Source organism: Prionailurus viverrinus, chromosome A1 (genome assembly GCF_022837055.1).
Source record: "Prionailurus viverrinus isolate Anna chromosome A1, UM_Priviv_1.0, whole genome shotgun sequence".
Classification (NCBI taxonomy): Eukaryota; Metazoa; Chordata; class Mammalia; order Carnivora; family Felidae; genus Prionailurus; species Prionailurus viverrinus.
In genome coordinates, this window is record NC_062561.1 from 140,669,834 (window position 1) to 140,682,970 (window position 13,137).

Below are 13,137 nucleotides of genomic sequence, written 5' to 3' on the forward strand. Positions count from 1 at the left end.
CTGACCTTGGCCAGCTGTGGTTTGTGTCCTATATCTTCAGAGTAAAGTGGTGTCAGACGTGGCCGGTGATAATTCCGTTATTCTGAAATCTTTAATTGAAGCCAAAAAGACCCTCTGGTGGGCATTGAAGTCATTCTCATAAATATTTGAGATAGGGCAGTTGCTTTAAGGAAGCCCTGCTAGTGAGGGGTGACAGCAGCTCAACTCCAACTACTTAAAGGGGGGGAAAAAAAAGGAATTTATTGACTCATTCAGTTAGACACTTTAGGCACAGGCAATTTTAGTTATGTCTGAATCCAGCAGCGCAAATGATGTCAACAGGGCTCTTGTCTCTTTTTCCATTTCCAGCTCTGCTCTCCACTGTGCTGGCTTTATTCTTAGGCAAATTGTCCTCATCAGGTAACAGGGAGGACTGCTGATGGCTTAGCTGCTGCTGATTCTAGACTACAAATAGAATGCGCAGAAAAATAATCCCACGGTTGACCCTGATTGGCCTGGCGTGGCATGTGACCATACCTGAACCAAACAGTGTGACCAAGGGATATATTGTGGAAGAGGCAGGAGCCTGTAATTAACAGCTCCACAAAAAAAACAGGCCCTCTAGAGGAAAAGATGATGGGCAGGAAACATCACCAGTGCTCTTTTCTCCCATCCCAGTGCATTCATGAACTTAAAAGGCTGCCTTCTTCATTTCTTGTCACCTGTCTCCCCACCCACAAGCACACATTCATGCTGAGTTAAGTACTCCCGCGTGTCACCAGGGTTCAATTCCTATATTTCATTATCATTGCTTGTTCGTGTGTCCATTTTCCCTGTTGCACTCTGAGCTTCTTGAGGATGGGGCAGTGTATCTTTCATCCCAGCCACTCTATGGCTGAGCACAATATCCGGCATATTCATAGATGCTCAGTAATTGTGGAATAAATTAATGAATAATTTATAAAGGTATGTGACTAAATGTTTTAATGTAGTGTATAATCATGTCTCTCACATCTCTTTTTGTCATTTTTTTATATGAACCTTTCTCTTTTGTCTCCATTTGCATATATTTGAATAACCTAGATTCAATAATTTTTGGTCTATCATTTCCAAAATGTTGTTCATGGCTCAAGACTAAATTCTCTTCAATTAGGGGTCTAACTTCCTAACAGAAGACTGGGGGTCGTAGCAGTCTCTGTTCCTTCTCTTTGCCCTTCCTTAGTGACTTTATGAGAATGACAATGAGAGTCAGGCCTTCCAGCATAGAAGCTTGGGGATGTAGGCCTCACTGGCAAACAGGTCTGGCTCAAGAATAATGAATTAGGTGAACTTTTTGGCACCATTTTCTTTCTCCAACTTCCATATATGTGTGAATGGAGAGCTCCATAGGGCTGATCCTCGTGGACATTTTGTTTTGCCATTTATTATTTCAACATTTTTCCTTTTTTTCCTAGTTATGGGGGGGTCATGTGCTGTTATCTCAAGTTAACAGTCTCCATGATCTTTTGATTACCCTGCATTAGCAGATCAGATAACAAATCTCAGATTCAGATTCAGGAACCTTCTTATAAAGAGGCTTGTATCTTGTTTTCACATTTCAGACATTTTTCTAAGCCTTAGGTTAATAACACAGCAAGCCAATTTGTGTTTTCTTTATTTTTTTAAAGTTTATTTATTTATTTTGAGAGAGAGGGAACACGTGTGACCAGGGGAGGGGCAGAGAGAGAGGGAAAGAGAGAGAATCCCAAACAGGCTTTGTGCTGTCAGCACAGAGCCTGAAAGGGGACTTGATCCCATGAACCATGAGATCATGATCCGAGTGGAAATCAAGAGTAGGTTATTTAACCGACTGAACTACCCAGGCACCCTCATGAGTGTTTTCTTTAAATGAAGAAAATACTTCTGTCTCCATTCCCCTCCCCCCCCCAACTATCTTTTCTTCCTCCTTTAAAATATCTGGAGTTAGATAGGGCACCATCTGATGGGTGGCTCAGTTGGTTAAGTGTCCAACTTCAGCTCAGGTCATGGTCTCATGATTCATGGGTTCAAGCCTTATGTTGAGCTCTGTGCTGACGGCTCAGAGTCTGGAGCCTGCTTCGGATTCTGTGTCTCCCTCTCTCCCTCTTCCCTGCTTGTGCTCTGCCTCTCTCTGTTGTCTTGCTTATTCAATAAATGTATAATAAACACTGGAGGTTTGTGATTTATTTTCAGAAAGGAAGAAAACCATTTCTTTGGGCAGCTGAGAGGGGCCACATTGAAATGATAGAAAAACTTATCTTCCTTAATCTACATACTTCAGAAAAAGACAAGGTGAGTTGGACTTTTATTTCTTTGCTGAGAATGAGAGAAAGGGGGTGGTGACAGCTGGTATATAGATTTGGTGATGGCATTTTGGTCAGGAATAGACTTGTTCACTTGTTACTACAGTCAGAATAATGGAATATCCAGATGAAATGAACCCACTTTGGCAGTGGATCATCCAGATTGCCAGTTTTCACCCAATAAATGTTTGTGAACTCAATAGATTACAGGGATTTTTTCCACTGTCAATTCCAGTGCTCTTTGTCCCTTGAGGTCTGCCGAAGAGTCAGTCTTACCTGACTGGGGAGGGAAACCCTGATAGACACCCATATCTATATTCACATCTTTGATTATTTTCTTAGGAGAAATGCATATGTATACATAGAATTGTGGGCTCAAAAGTTCTACACATTAAATTGTTTGGTATACATTGCTAAAACTATCTCCCAGAAATTTTTCACCAGTTTATCTTCACATAGGTTATGTGAATTGCTTTTATTGTTTCACCTTTTGCTAGCAATTTAGCAGCAAAGGTAGGATGAGGGGCATGGATGGTGTTTTCCCACTTGTTGGATCAACTATGTCTTTTCATTTGAAACTGTAAAAAATTATAAATTTCACTTGAAACTGTGGATAATGTGGCCCACACTCTGGACCACAGCTTTAACCTAAATGAAACCCCTCAGAAACCTCATTACAGTCCTGACCATTGGAGGGTCATGTTGCTCAGTGCAGCGGACTCTATGGTGAGTTTGTCTCTGTTGCAGGAGGGAAATACTGCCCTGCACCTTGCAGCAAAGCATGGTCACAGTCCTGCGGTCCATGTGCTGCTAACCCAGCAGCAAGAAATAAATGAGATCAATGAGGTATGTGAAGGTGCTCGTTAGGGGTGGGCACAAGACTCAAAAGTGGAAGGGTGGGAGGAATGGCTTTCATGGGAGGAAAACAAAGATGTTAGTGCCACAGAGTGTAAAATGTGATGTTACAAGATTCCTTCTTTTTTCTCTAAAGTATCCCAGCAAGTCATTTGTTAGTCCATTCATTTATTTACCCATTGACTCAAAAAATATTTGTTGAATATGTACTCTCTTCTGGAGAGAGTATGTATTCTTATTCTAGAAGTCTAAGGGCAAGAAGGGCATTCAAAAAGGTGGGAGCTGAGAGGGCCAAGGCATAGAGATACAGAAAGGCTGTGCTCACCAGGAGACCTTGGCTTTGACTTGAAGATAGTGGAGACCTTGAAGGGTGTTAAGCAGCAGAGAGGAATGAGCTCTGTGTTGGTTACAGGCCTGTGACTGTCCCAGTGGTTTGAAGTGGGGGCTTGGTGCCTGCAGAGGCTGGAGGTGGGGACCCCAGTCAGGTGACAGTGGAAATTGCTGAAGCAAGAACTATGGAAAACCTGTCACCAGGGCACTTACAAGGAGCAAATAGGATGAAGCAATAGGAGGAGGCAGAGGCCACAGGATTTGTGACCAGAATTAGGGAGAGAGAAGACTTTCTGATACCTGACTCACTGGTTTGGACTACTGGGAGGGTGGGGTGCCCCCCCCAAGCTGTGAGCACAGGGCAGAGTATGTGGGTGAGATCAGTAACAAGGGTTTTGAATGGGTTTGTGATGAGGCACCTGGGAGGGGGGCAGACATTCAGGTGGGGAGCAGTGGGGAGATAGAAACTATCTGGGGTTCAGTGGAGGGTAGGGAGGTAGAAACTGGGCACAAGGCTTACGTGGAGAAGTTGTGCCAGGGAGGCAGATCTGCTCTAGGTGGTCACTTTAAACCTTTGAGTCAATGATTTTTGGACTGGCTCTTTGGAAACTCAGGTGAATGGAGTCCTCTTGGACTTCATAGTTTAACGTTCTGATAAATTCTAAACTTAATACCTCTCTGAGCAATACTCTAAGAGGTAATATAATCATTGAAGACATCGATGACTGTGAGGTATATCATTATTTTATGTAACACTAAGAAAAAAATAATGCTGCCAATTAAACAGTGACACAGACAAGCAGATTTTTTGTCCTTTAGAATAGTTTATACTTATGGAAAGAGTTTCTTAGATGTTTACCTTAGATTTTTTATTATGTACATATAAAGGAACAAATAAATAAGTTGGTTCGTAAACTTCACACTGAGCTTGATTCTTACTCAGTCTTGATGTCCTTGCTTTTTGAAACAAAATACAGTCCTCTGTGCCTTCAAAGGTGCTTGCAATGCAACATTTCTTTAAGGTTACCCTATATGGTTTCTGAGATTTAAGCCAACACCCATTCTGATTTCATACACATGACAAGCAGTGACAGCATCACATATACTACCTGGTTGACTAAGATTGTGAGATGCATCCTGATCTCAGATAAAACAAGATGGGACTTAGTATTGGTGGCTTTTGACCATAAAACTAGCAACCTAATGGAAAGGGAAGGCTATGAAAGGGAGTATATGTGATGCCTGGGCCAAGTCTGTATTCCCTTTGGACCAGAGAAGCCCACCAGGCTAGTCCCATGAATCCCCGGATCTGGGCACCCAGAGATTGAAAGCAGGGCTCTGACTGTGTGGGTCAGGTCCTGGCTCCGTCGCTCTTCTAGGTAAGTGATCTTGGGCTCAGCACATAGCCCCTCTTAGCCTCAGTTTACTCATCTGTCAAATAACCTCATAAGGCCATAGTGAAGTTTAAATGTGAAGGCTGTGGCACACACTTAGCACCTGGAATAGTGCCTGGCACACGGTAGGCATGTAATAAGTGGCATCTGTTATTATTGGTGTTATCTTGGTGCAATAAATGGGATCATAGTTATCATTTGTTGTTGTTGTTTTTTAAGTTTGTTTATTTTGAGAGAGAGAGAGAGAGAGAGAGAGAGAGAGCAAGCACAGTCAGGGGAGGGGCAGAGAGAGAGAGAGAAAGAGAGAGAGAGAGAGAGAGAGAGAGAGAGAGAGAGAGAGAGAGAATCCCAAGCAGGCTGTATGCTGCCAGCACAGAACACAATGTGGGGCTCGAACTCACGAACCGTGAGATCATGACCTGAGCTGAAGTCGGACACTTAACTGATGAACCATACAGGCGGCCTCATGGTTATCATTTGTATCAGTGGTATATTATTATCCTCATTTTTTCTTTTCAAGTTCTTGGGAGAATTTAAGCCAAGCTTTCTTTTTTTGTATTTTCGTAAGTTGATTTATTTATTGAGAGAGAGAGAGAGAAAGAGAGAGAGCACGAGTGCACACAGGGGAGGGGTGAGAGAAGAGGGAGAGAGAGAATCCCAAGCAAGCTCTGCACTGAAAGCTCCATCCCATGAACCATGACATCATGACCTGAGCCAAAATTGAGAGTCAGACACTTAACTGACTGAGCCACCCAGGCGCCCAAGCCAAGCTTTCACTTGAGGATCATGGACAAAAATAGAGCCTTCATTTGTTTACTTTAGTGTGCATTCAGTCTTTTCTGACCGTCTGGCATAATAATGATCCGGTTTAATTGGTTTAACTTATTTAAAGATCTCAGGAATTTGGTCTTCTTAAATACAAGTTACGAATGATGTGTGAGAAACGTGAGGAAAAAAAAAATGTGAATCACCTAGAATAAATCCTAGGTGTGATTAGCCTTCACAAATCAATATAGAGATCAAGTCCTATAGTCACAGGATTTAATTTAAAGTCTTGGTCATGCTTGCCCAGCTGTGTTTTAATACTTTACCACTGGAATGTGTGCACTTGGATTTTATCCACCATTTAGCTATTTTTGAGTTAGGGCACATTAGAGAGAGCTCATACAGTCCAACACACTGTAATTGCAGATTATGATAGGTTTCATCTGCAGAGAATGAAGTGTCTAGTGATAATATCAGCCCTTTGAATAAGGCCCATAATCTTTATACAGTCATGGGCTGCCTACGTTTCCTAATGTAAGCTGTTGCCAGACCAGTTGGAGTGATCCATGTGAATATACTCTAGCGGGGCTGTCTCTAAATAGTCTTGGAAGCAAACTCTCCTATCAGTAAGGAAATACGGGCATGCATCTGTCATATGCATATTTATAATTAAACTAATACATTACAAAATATATGCCAGAAATATACATTTTAAAAATTTAAGATAAAAATAAATAGTAGTTTTGTATTTTCTCCACATTGAAATGATTATTTTAGAGATACCAGATATATTTTCCTTCCATTTTTTTTGTGTTCCTGTGCATATATATTCTTATTGGTTGTCCAGAGTTCATATGACTATTCTTTAGCTCTTGGATATTTTATTTTATTTTATTTTATTTTATTTTATTTTATTTTATTTTATTTTATTTATTTTATTTTTTTAAATATATGAAATTTATTGTCAAATTGGTTTCCATACAACACCCAGTGCTCATCACAGCAGGTGCCTTCCTCAATACCCATCACCCACCCTCCCCTCCCTCCCGCCCCGCATCAGCCCTAAGTTTGTTCTCAGTTTTTAAGAGTCTTGGACATTTTATTTATATCCTTTTTCCTTTTCTTAGAAATTAGGCTGTCATGAGCCTCTTTGTATAAAAACCATAGTCTGAATTCCTCACTATTTCCTTTAGGTATATTCTTAAAGGGAGGATTGTTGGGTCACAGATACAAATGTTTATTAGGCTCCTGATATGTTAAAGATGTGAATTCTTGGGGCGCCTAGGTAGCTCATTCGGTTGAGCATTGGATTCTTGATTTCAGCTCAGGTCATGATCCCAGGTTCATGGGATAGAGTCCTGCATCTGGCTCAGTGCTGGCAGCACAGAGCCTGCTTGGGGTTCTCTTTCTCTGTCTATCTGTTTCTGTCTGTCTCTCTCTCTTCCCCTCTTCCCCTCTTGGAGTGTGTGCACACATGATCTCTCTCTCAAATAAAAATTAAAAAAAAATTTTTAAATGATGTGTGAATTCTTTCCTTCACATTTTTCACTAATGCTTTTCCCACTGTGGTTTGCCATTTGGCATCTCTTTTCCAGGAAAATGAGAAGGCATATTATGAGGAGAAATTCCTCTGTAACAGATGGCTGTCCCAGACACTCATGTAAAGCAAGCTGGATATAGTTTTTCCATCTCATTGGGATGGGAACATTGGTTCCATGCCCCTGCATCCCTCTTGACATGATTGTTCAAATCTAATTAGCTATAAGTAAAACCATTTGAACTTATCCTAATGCATTTTTAAGCAGAATAATGCCCATGGGGGGGAAATGTTTAGGGAATGAGAAGGGATTCTGCATTTTTTCCCAAAATTTTCAGGAAAGAATCTGCATGAGAAAGGGATAATATCCAAGTGGCTTTTGTGTGATACCAGTTCTTTCCTTTTTTTCTGTGTTTTGGCCTAAACTAAGCTCTCACTTTACCCTACTAGCATTTATCATGAGTTTCAGGAAACTTAATTACTGAGAAAGAGTATTACTGTGTTGTTGTTGTTTTTTAATGACACACAATCGTTTAAATCAGTTTTAAACATTAAAGCTATACTTGGTACAAATGTGCTTCTGTTTGTGTATGTTTCACACTGAATTATAATTCACATTTCCATGATTATCTTGCTTAATAGGCTGTTACCTTCTTGTGGGCAGGATTTGTGTGTGTTTGTCATTTCAATCCCAAAGCCTTTGCCCAACAGGCAGTAAGTGTCCAATAAGTGTTTTGGAGATAAAATAGTAAAGATTAAGAGTATAATGGTGGATGAAAACCCTGTAAGGAGGCAGAATAACAGGATCCGTATGGGTGCAGGCTTTGGAGCCAAACATCCGGATTTGCAGCCTAGCTTTGTCACTTTTCAGCTAAGGCTTAATTTCTTTATCTGTAAAATGGGGATATTAATCCTGACCTCACAGCGTTGTGCATTTAACTCTGCCAAGGCATATAGTCTTGGCAATATAAGTTGTCATATAGATGCTCAGTAAATGCTATCCATTAAGAGTAATGCACAAAAGGTATAGAGAAAGCATGCTGTTCCTCAAGTAATTTTATTTCATGTCAAGGGGCAATTAATTTTAACTTTTTTCCTTTTATTTATTTATTTTTTTTTAAGAATGGAGAAACACCATTCTTTCTGGCTGTTAAAGGAGGTCATGAAGAATGCAGCAAAGTACTCCTGACAGCAGGAAGTGATATCAACATTCCAAATAAGGTATGTGTTCCATGCCATGTTCGCTCACACAGTGGAGGGGAACTCAAAATGTTTTTTGAGTAATCTGGTCCTGCATTGATCCACTCACTAGGCCTTTGTAGAATTAATATTTATAATTTTGGAAAACAGGGGCAAGTGGAACAGATAGTTGTTGTTCTCAAGTACAGAGACATTCTCACTGTACCTTGATTTCTCCCTAACAACTATACATGCCTGGCTTATACACAGTAAGTACAAAAAAAAACTATTGTGTGGAAGCCCACGTGGTCCGTCTGGAACCTGAAGAGGATAGGATGGAGCCTTCTTGTAAATACAGAATGCTTTTGTATTCATGGTGTTAAGATCCTTTGTCACCTATCTTCTTTTTTTGGTGAGGAAATTAGAATTTAGAAAAGTTAAGGAACTCATTCAGGATTATCTGACCAGTTGGTGGCATGGGGAGGATTCTGACCACGGTGATGGCCTTGCTTTCCAGATGGTTTTACTTTCTTATTCTATTTTTCTAAATAATTTTAAATTGCAATGAAAATAACAAAAAATCAGAATAGTAACAAAGGGTATATGATGAAAAGTGTCATATTACAACTATACATCTCAATTTCTCCTCCCTAGAATTAATGTAATTAATAGCTTATCTTGCAGGAATTTTCCGTGCATTTACATGGAAAATGTACACGTGTGTAAGTACTGGCACCACATAGATGATAGCACACTGCATGTATCTGCTGCTCTGCACCTTGTTTATTTTTTAAGTGCCAAAAATGTTGGAGCTCTCTCCATAGCAGAGCAGTGTATAGGCACACCTTAAAGATATTGCAGGTTTGGTTCCAGGCCACTGTGTATCATAATAGAGTGAGTGAAATGAATTTATTGGTTTCCCAGTTCATGTAAGAGTTAGGTTCACATTACACTATAGTCTGTTAAGTGTGCAATAGCATTATGACCCCCCAAAACAGTGTACACACCTTTATTACAAACTGCTTTATTGCTGGGGTGCTTGGGTGGCTCAGTCGGTTAGGCATCTGACTCTTGATTTTGATTCAGGTCATGATCTCATGGTTCATGAAATGGAGCCCCACATCGGGCTCTGCCCTGACTGCATGGAGCCTGGTTGGGATTCTCTCTCTCTCTCCCTGTCTCTCTACCCTTCCCCTGCCCTCTGTCTCTCAAAAAAAAAAATAATAAAAATAAAAAAATATTTTATTGCTAAAGAATGCTAATAACTATCCTCTACATTTTCAGTGAGTCATAATCTTTTTGCTGATGGAAGTTACCTCCCCACTGAAGGTATGCCTATAGAGACAATTCCTTTTCAAATGGTACAAAGTTAAACACTAGAATCAAGAATAGAGTCCCAAACCAGTAATGTTTTATATTCTTGTATTCTGCGGGTGGAAGTGTACTTTTGTACAATGCTTTTGGAAAAAAGCATTCTGTCACTTTCCCTTCACCCAGGCTTGAGAAATTCTGTTAAGGGAATAACCTTGGAAAAAGCTACATGCATTAAGATAGATAATAAAGTTACTTCCAGTGGCTGAGAATTAGATACAATCTATATATGCAATGAAGTCTATGGGAAAGCCACATAAAAGTTTGCTGCACCTTTTTCTTGGAATATCATGTTGCTATTAAAAAATATTAGGGGCGCCTGGGTGGCTCAGTCAGTTAAGCGGCCGACTTCGGCTCAGGTCATGATCTCACGGTCCGTGAGTTCCAGCCCCGCGTCGGGCTCTGTGCTGACGGCTCAGAGCCTGGAGCCTGTTTCAGATTCTGTGTCTTCCTCTCTCTGCCCCTCCCCCATTCATGCTCTGTCTCTCTCTGTCTCAAAAATAAACGTTAAAAAAAAAATATTAATGATTGGGGTACCTGGGTGGCTCAGTAAGTTAAGCATCCGACTTCAGCTCCAACAGTGATCGGGTTTGAGGCCCACGTCTGGCTCTGTGCTGACAGCTCGGAGCCTGGGGCCTGCTTTGGATTCTGTGTCTTATTCTCTATCTCTCCCCCACTAAATATATTGCAATACTGAAAAATGTTTATGATAGAACCCTAAGAGAAAAACAATATGTGTTTATACATACATTTTCACTGTCTAAAATTTACATTTCCATGGACAAGATCGCGGGAGAGAATGGAAAATGAAGATACTATGAGTTGATTCCCACTGATGTTGCAGGCTTATCTATGCAGTAAATGAACCTCACATTAATAATTCATGGGGCCCACGAAATCCTCAGAATGTAGAGAGCTGTGCTGTTGTTCAGGCATTCCTAAGTACTTCCCTGCCTACCCCCCCTACTATCTACAGCCACCCTGGAGTCCCTGGGAAGGCCTCCCTCATTATCAGGGTCCTTTGAGCTCATTCGTTTTGGCTGACTCCATCATTCTATACCCTCCCTCCCTTCTGTACTTAATTTTGTTTGGCCCCCAGAGAGGTTTTGCTTTGTAATGGTTTTCACATGCTCACATTCCCACTCCCACCCACCCCGACCTCGCCTAGGAGTACAGGCCCCACATTGTCCATATCCTTATAGTCTTGGCCTCATCAAGGCAGCCCAGAAATTGTTCTGAGTCCATTTTTGAGCTTTTACATTTTCTTGAGTTTTCCCCTGAGTTCATTAGCACACTTCCTAGATGAACAGCCTAACCCAGCAAAGACCCTGGGGGAATAAACTGTGTGCACCAGGAAGCATGCAGCACGGACACATTACTACGGGGACAAGTTAGACTATTTTGCTCTTCCATCTGTAGGTGATTACTGTGTTTGATCTTGGAAATGCTTCACCTGTTAACATTGATTAGTCTTGCCCTCCAGGAGCAAGGTCTATCCATCCATCCATCTGTTCCTTCCTTCCTTCCTTCCTTCCTTCCTTCCTTCCTTCCTTCTTCTTTATTTATTTTTGAGGGGGGAGGGGGGAGAGAGAGAGAGAGAGAGAGAGAGAGAGAGAGAGAGAGAGAGAGAGAAAGAGAGAATGCACAAATGGGGGAGGGGCAGAGAGAGGATCTGAAGCAGGCTCCACACGGATAGCAGACAGCCTGATGTGGGGTTCAAACTCATGAACCGTGAGATCATGACCTGAATCGAAGTTGAATGCTTAACCAACTAAGCCACCCAGGTGCCCCTGGGTCATTTCTGAGAAGGTGATTGGAGAGAATTGATTTAGCTATGAGCAGAGACTTCCTCCATTTGTGCTGGATGTAATACTGCCCAGAGTTTGGTCAATAGATGCTCTTCAGGGTCATACTAAATGCCTCTGGTCCAGTGAAGACTTTTGTAGACCTTAACAACTCATTTCTGGAGACCCCACCCTCATATCCTATCAAACATATTTAAATGCCCCAACATTCCACATTAATTTTTTTTTGCTGTAAATTATTTTCAAAGACTTTTTTATTGACTGTGATAAACTCCCCTAATTTATGACTGACGCTGGTTTCTTAGAACTCTCTACATACTTGGGAATTAGAGGAGGTGAAAAAAATTAACCTACAAATTGTTAACAAATGTAATGAATATTTTATGACTGTTACATTTAACAGTCAATGAGGTATGACTATGTCAATTAAATATTTATTCACTTCAAGTTCCTGGTTTTCTTTCGGTATCTTGGAATCAATAATTTTTTTGCTAAAGATTTTAAACATTTCTTTGGCTCCTAAAAAGTCTGTAAGCCCTGTACACAGTGCCTATAGTGCCTCTGGGGTAAAGTGCTGGAGTGCCACAGCTCTTCCTACTACGTTCTGGCTTCAGGTTCTTCACAAACTTGTTTCTGATTTAGATCTTTTCATTCGGGCGCTTCTTACCATTCTGATCTCGGTCCAAATTTCACCCCACCTGGGAGGATTTTCTTGATCACTCACCAGAAAGTAGCCATCCAGCCCTGCTGTTTTACTTCGTTTTCTTGCACTTATTATTAGCTGATATTATTCTAATAACATCTAGATTTAGTAAATGGATTTATTCTCCTATCTACGGATTCACTGATCTACCAGTCTGCCAATCTATAGATCAGTTGATTGTCCACCTCTACTGGAATGTGATAATGGACATCTTGTGTACTGTCATATCTCCCCACTATCCAACATGGTGCTGGCAGATAATAAACGCTCAATTATTTTTTTGTGGAATGAATATGATGACGGTTATGATTACTGTACATATTTACTAGCTCATTTATCCTCTCAATATTACTATGGTTTGAGACAAAGAGGTAGGATGGTGTGATAGGTACACAAAATAATGCTCCCCCGCCCCCCGCCCAACATTATCCATATCCTAATCCTTGGAACCTGTGAATATGTTATATTACAAGGCAAAGTGGGATTCAGGTTGCACATGGAATTAAGGTTGCTAATCAGCTGACCTTAAAATGAGATTATCCTCATTTATCCAGGTTGGGCCCAATGTAATCACACAGGTCTTTTAAAGTAGAAGAGGAAGGCAAGTGAGGAGGCCAAAATGATACAGGGTGAAGACTTGGTGGACCATTGCTGGTGCGCCTGAAGATGAAGAGAGAGGCCATGAGCCACAGGATGTGGGCGGCAATGTCCACAAACTGGCAAAGTCAAAGATGTGGATCTTCCCAAGGGCCTCCAGAAAGGCCTGTAATTTAGCCCAGTGAGACCAATTTCAGACTTCAGACCTCCAGAATTGTAACATAGTACATTTGTATTTTTTAAGCCACTGAGTTTGTGGCAATTGGTTATTAGCAGTGATAAAAACTAATAGTTATGTTCT

At 40.9% G+C, this 13,137-nt stretch overlaps 1 protein-coding gene across 4 annotated transcripts in view; it reads left to right on the plus strand.

Annotated features, from left to right (window-relative positions):
* Positions 1 to 13,137, plus strand: part of ANKDD1B (ankyrin repeat and death domain containing 1B) — a 67,984-nt gene that overhangs the window by 34,044 nt on the left and 20,803 nt on the right. For all 4 annotated transcript variants that reach the window (XM_047872223.1, XM_047872207.1, XM_047872214.1 and 1 more), the window contains 3 exons: positions 2,191 to 2,289; positions 3,048 to 3,146; positions 8,304 to 8,402. In XM_047872223.1, the coding sequence (XP_047728179.1) occupies positions 2,191 to 2,289; positions 3,048 to 3,146; positions 8,304 to 8,402 (297 nt within the window). The remainder of the gene's footprint in view (positions 1 to 2,190; positions 2,290 to 3,047; positions 3,147 to 8,303; positions 8,403 to 13,137) is intronic.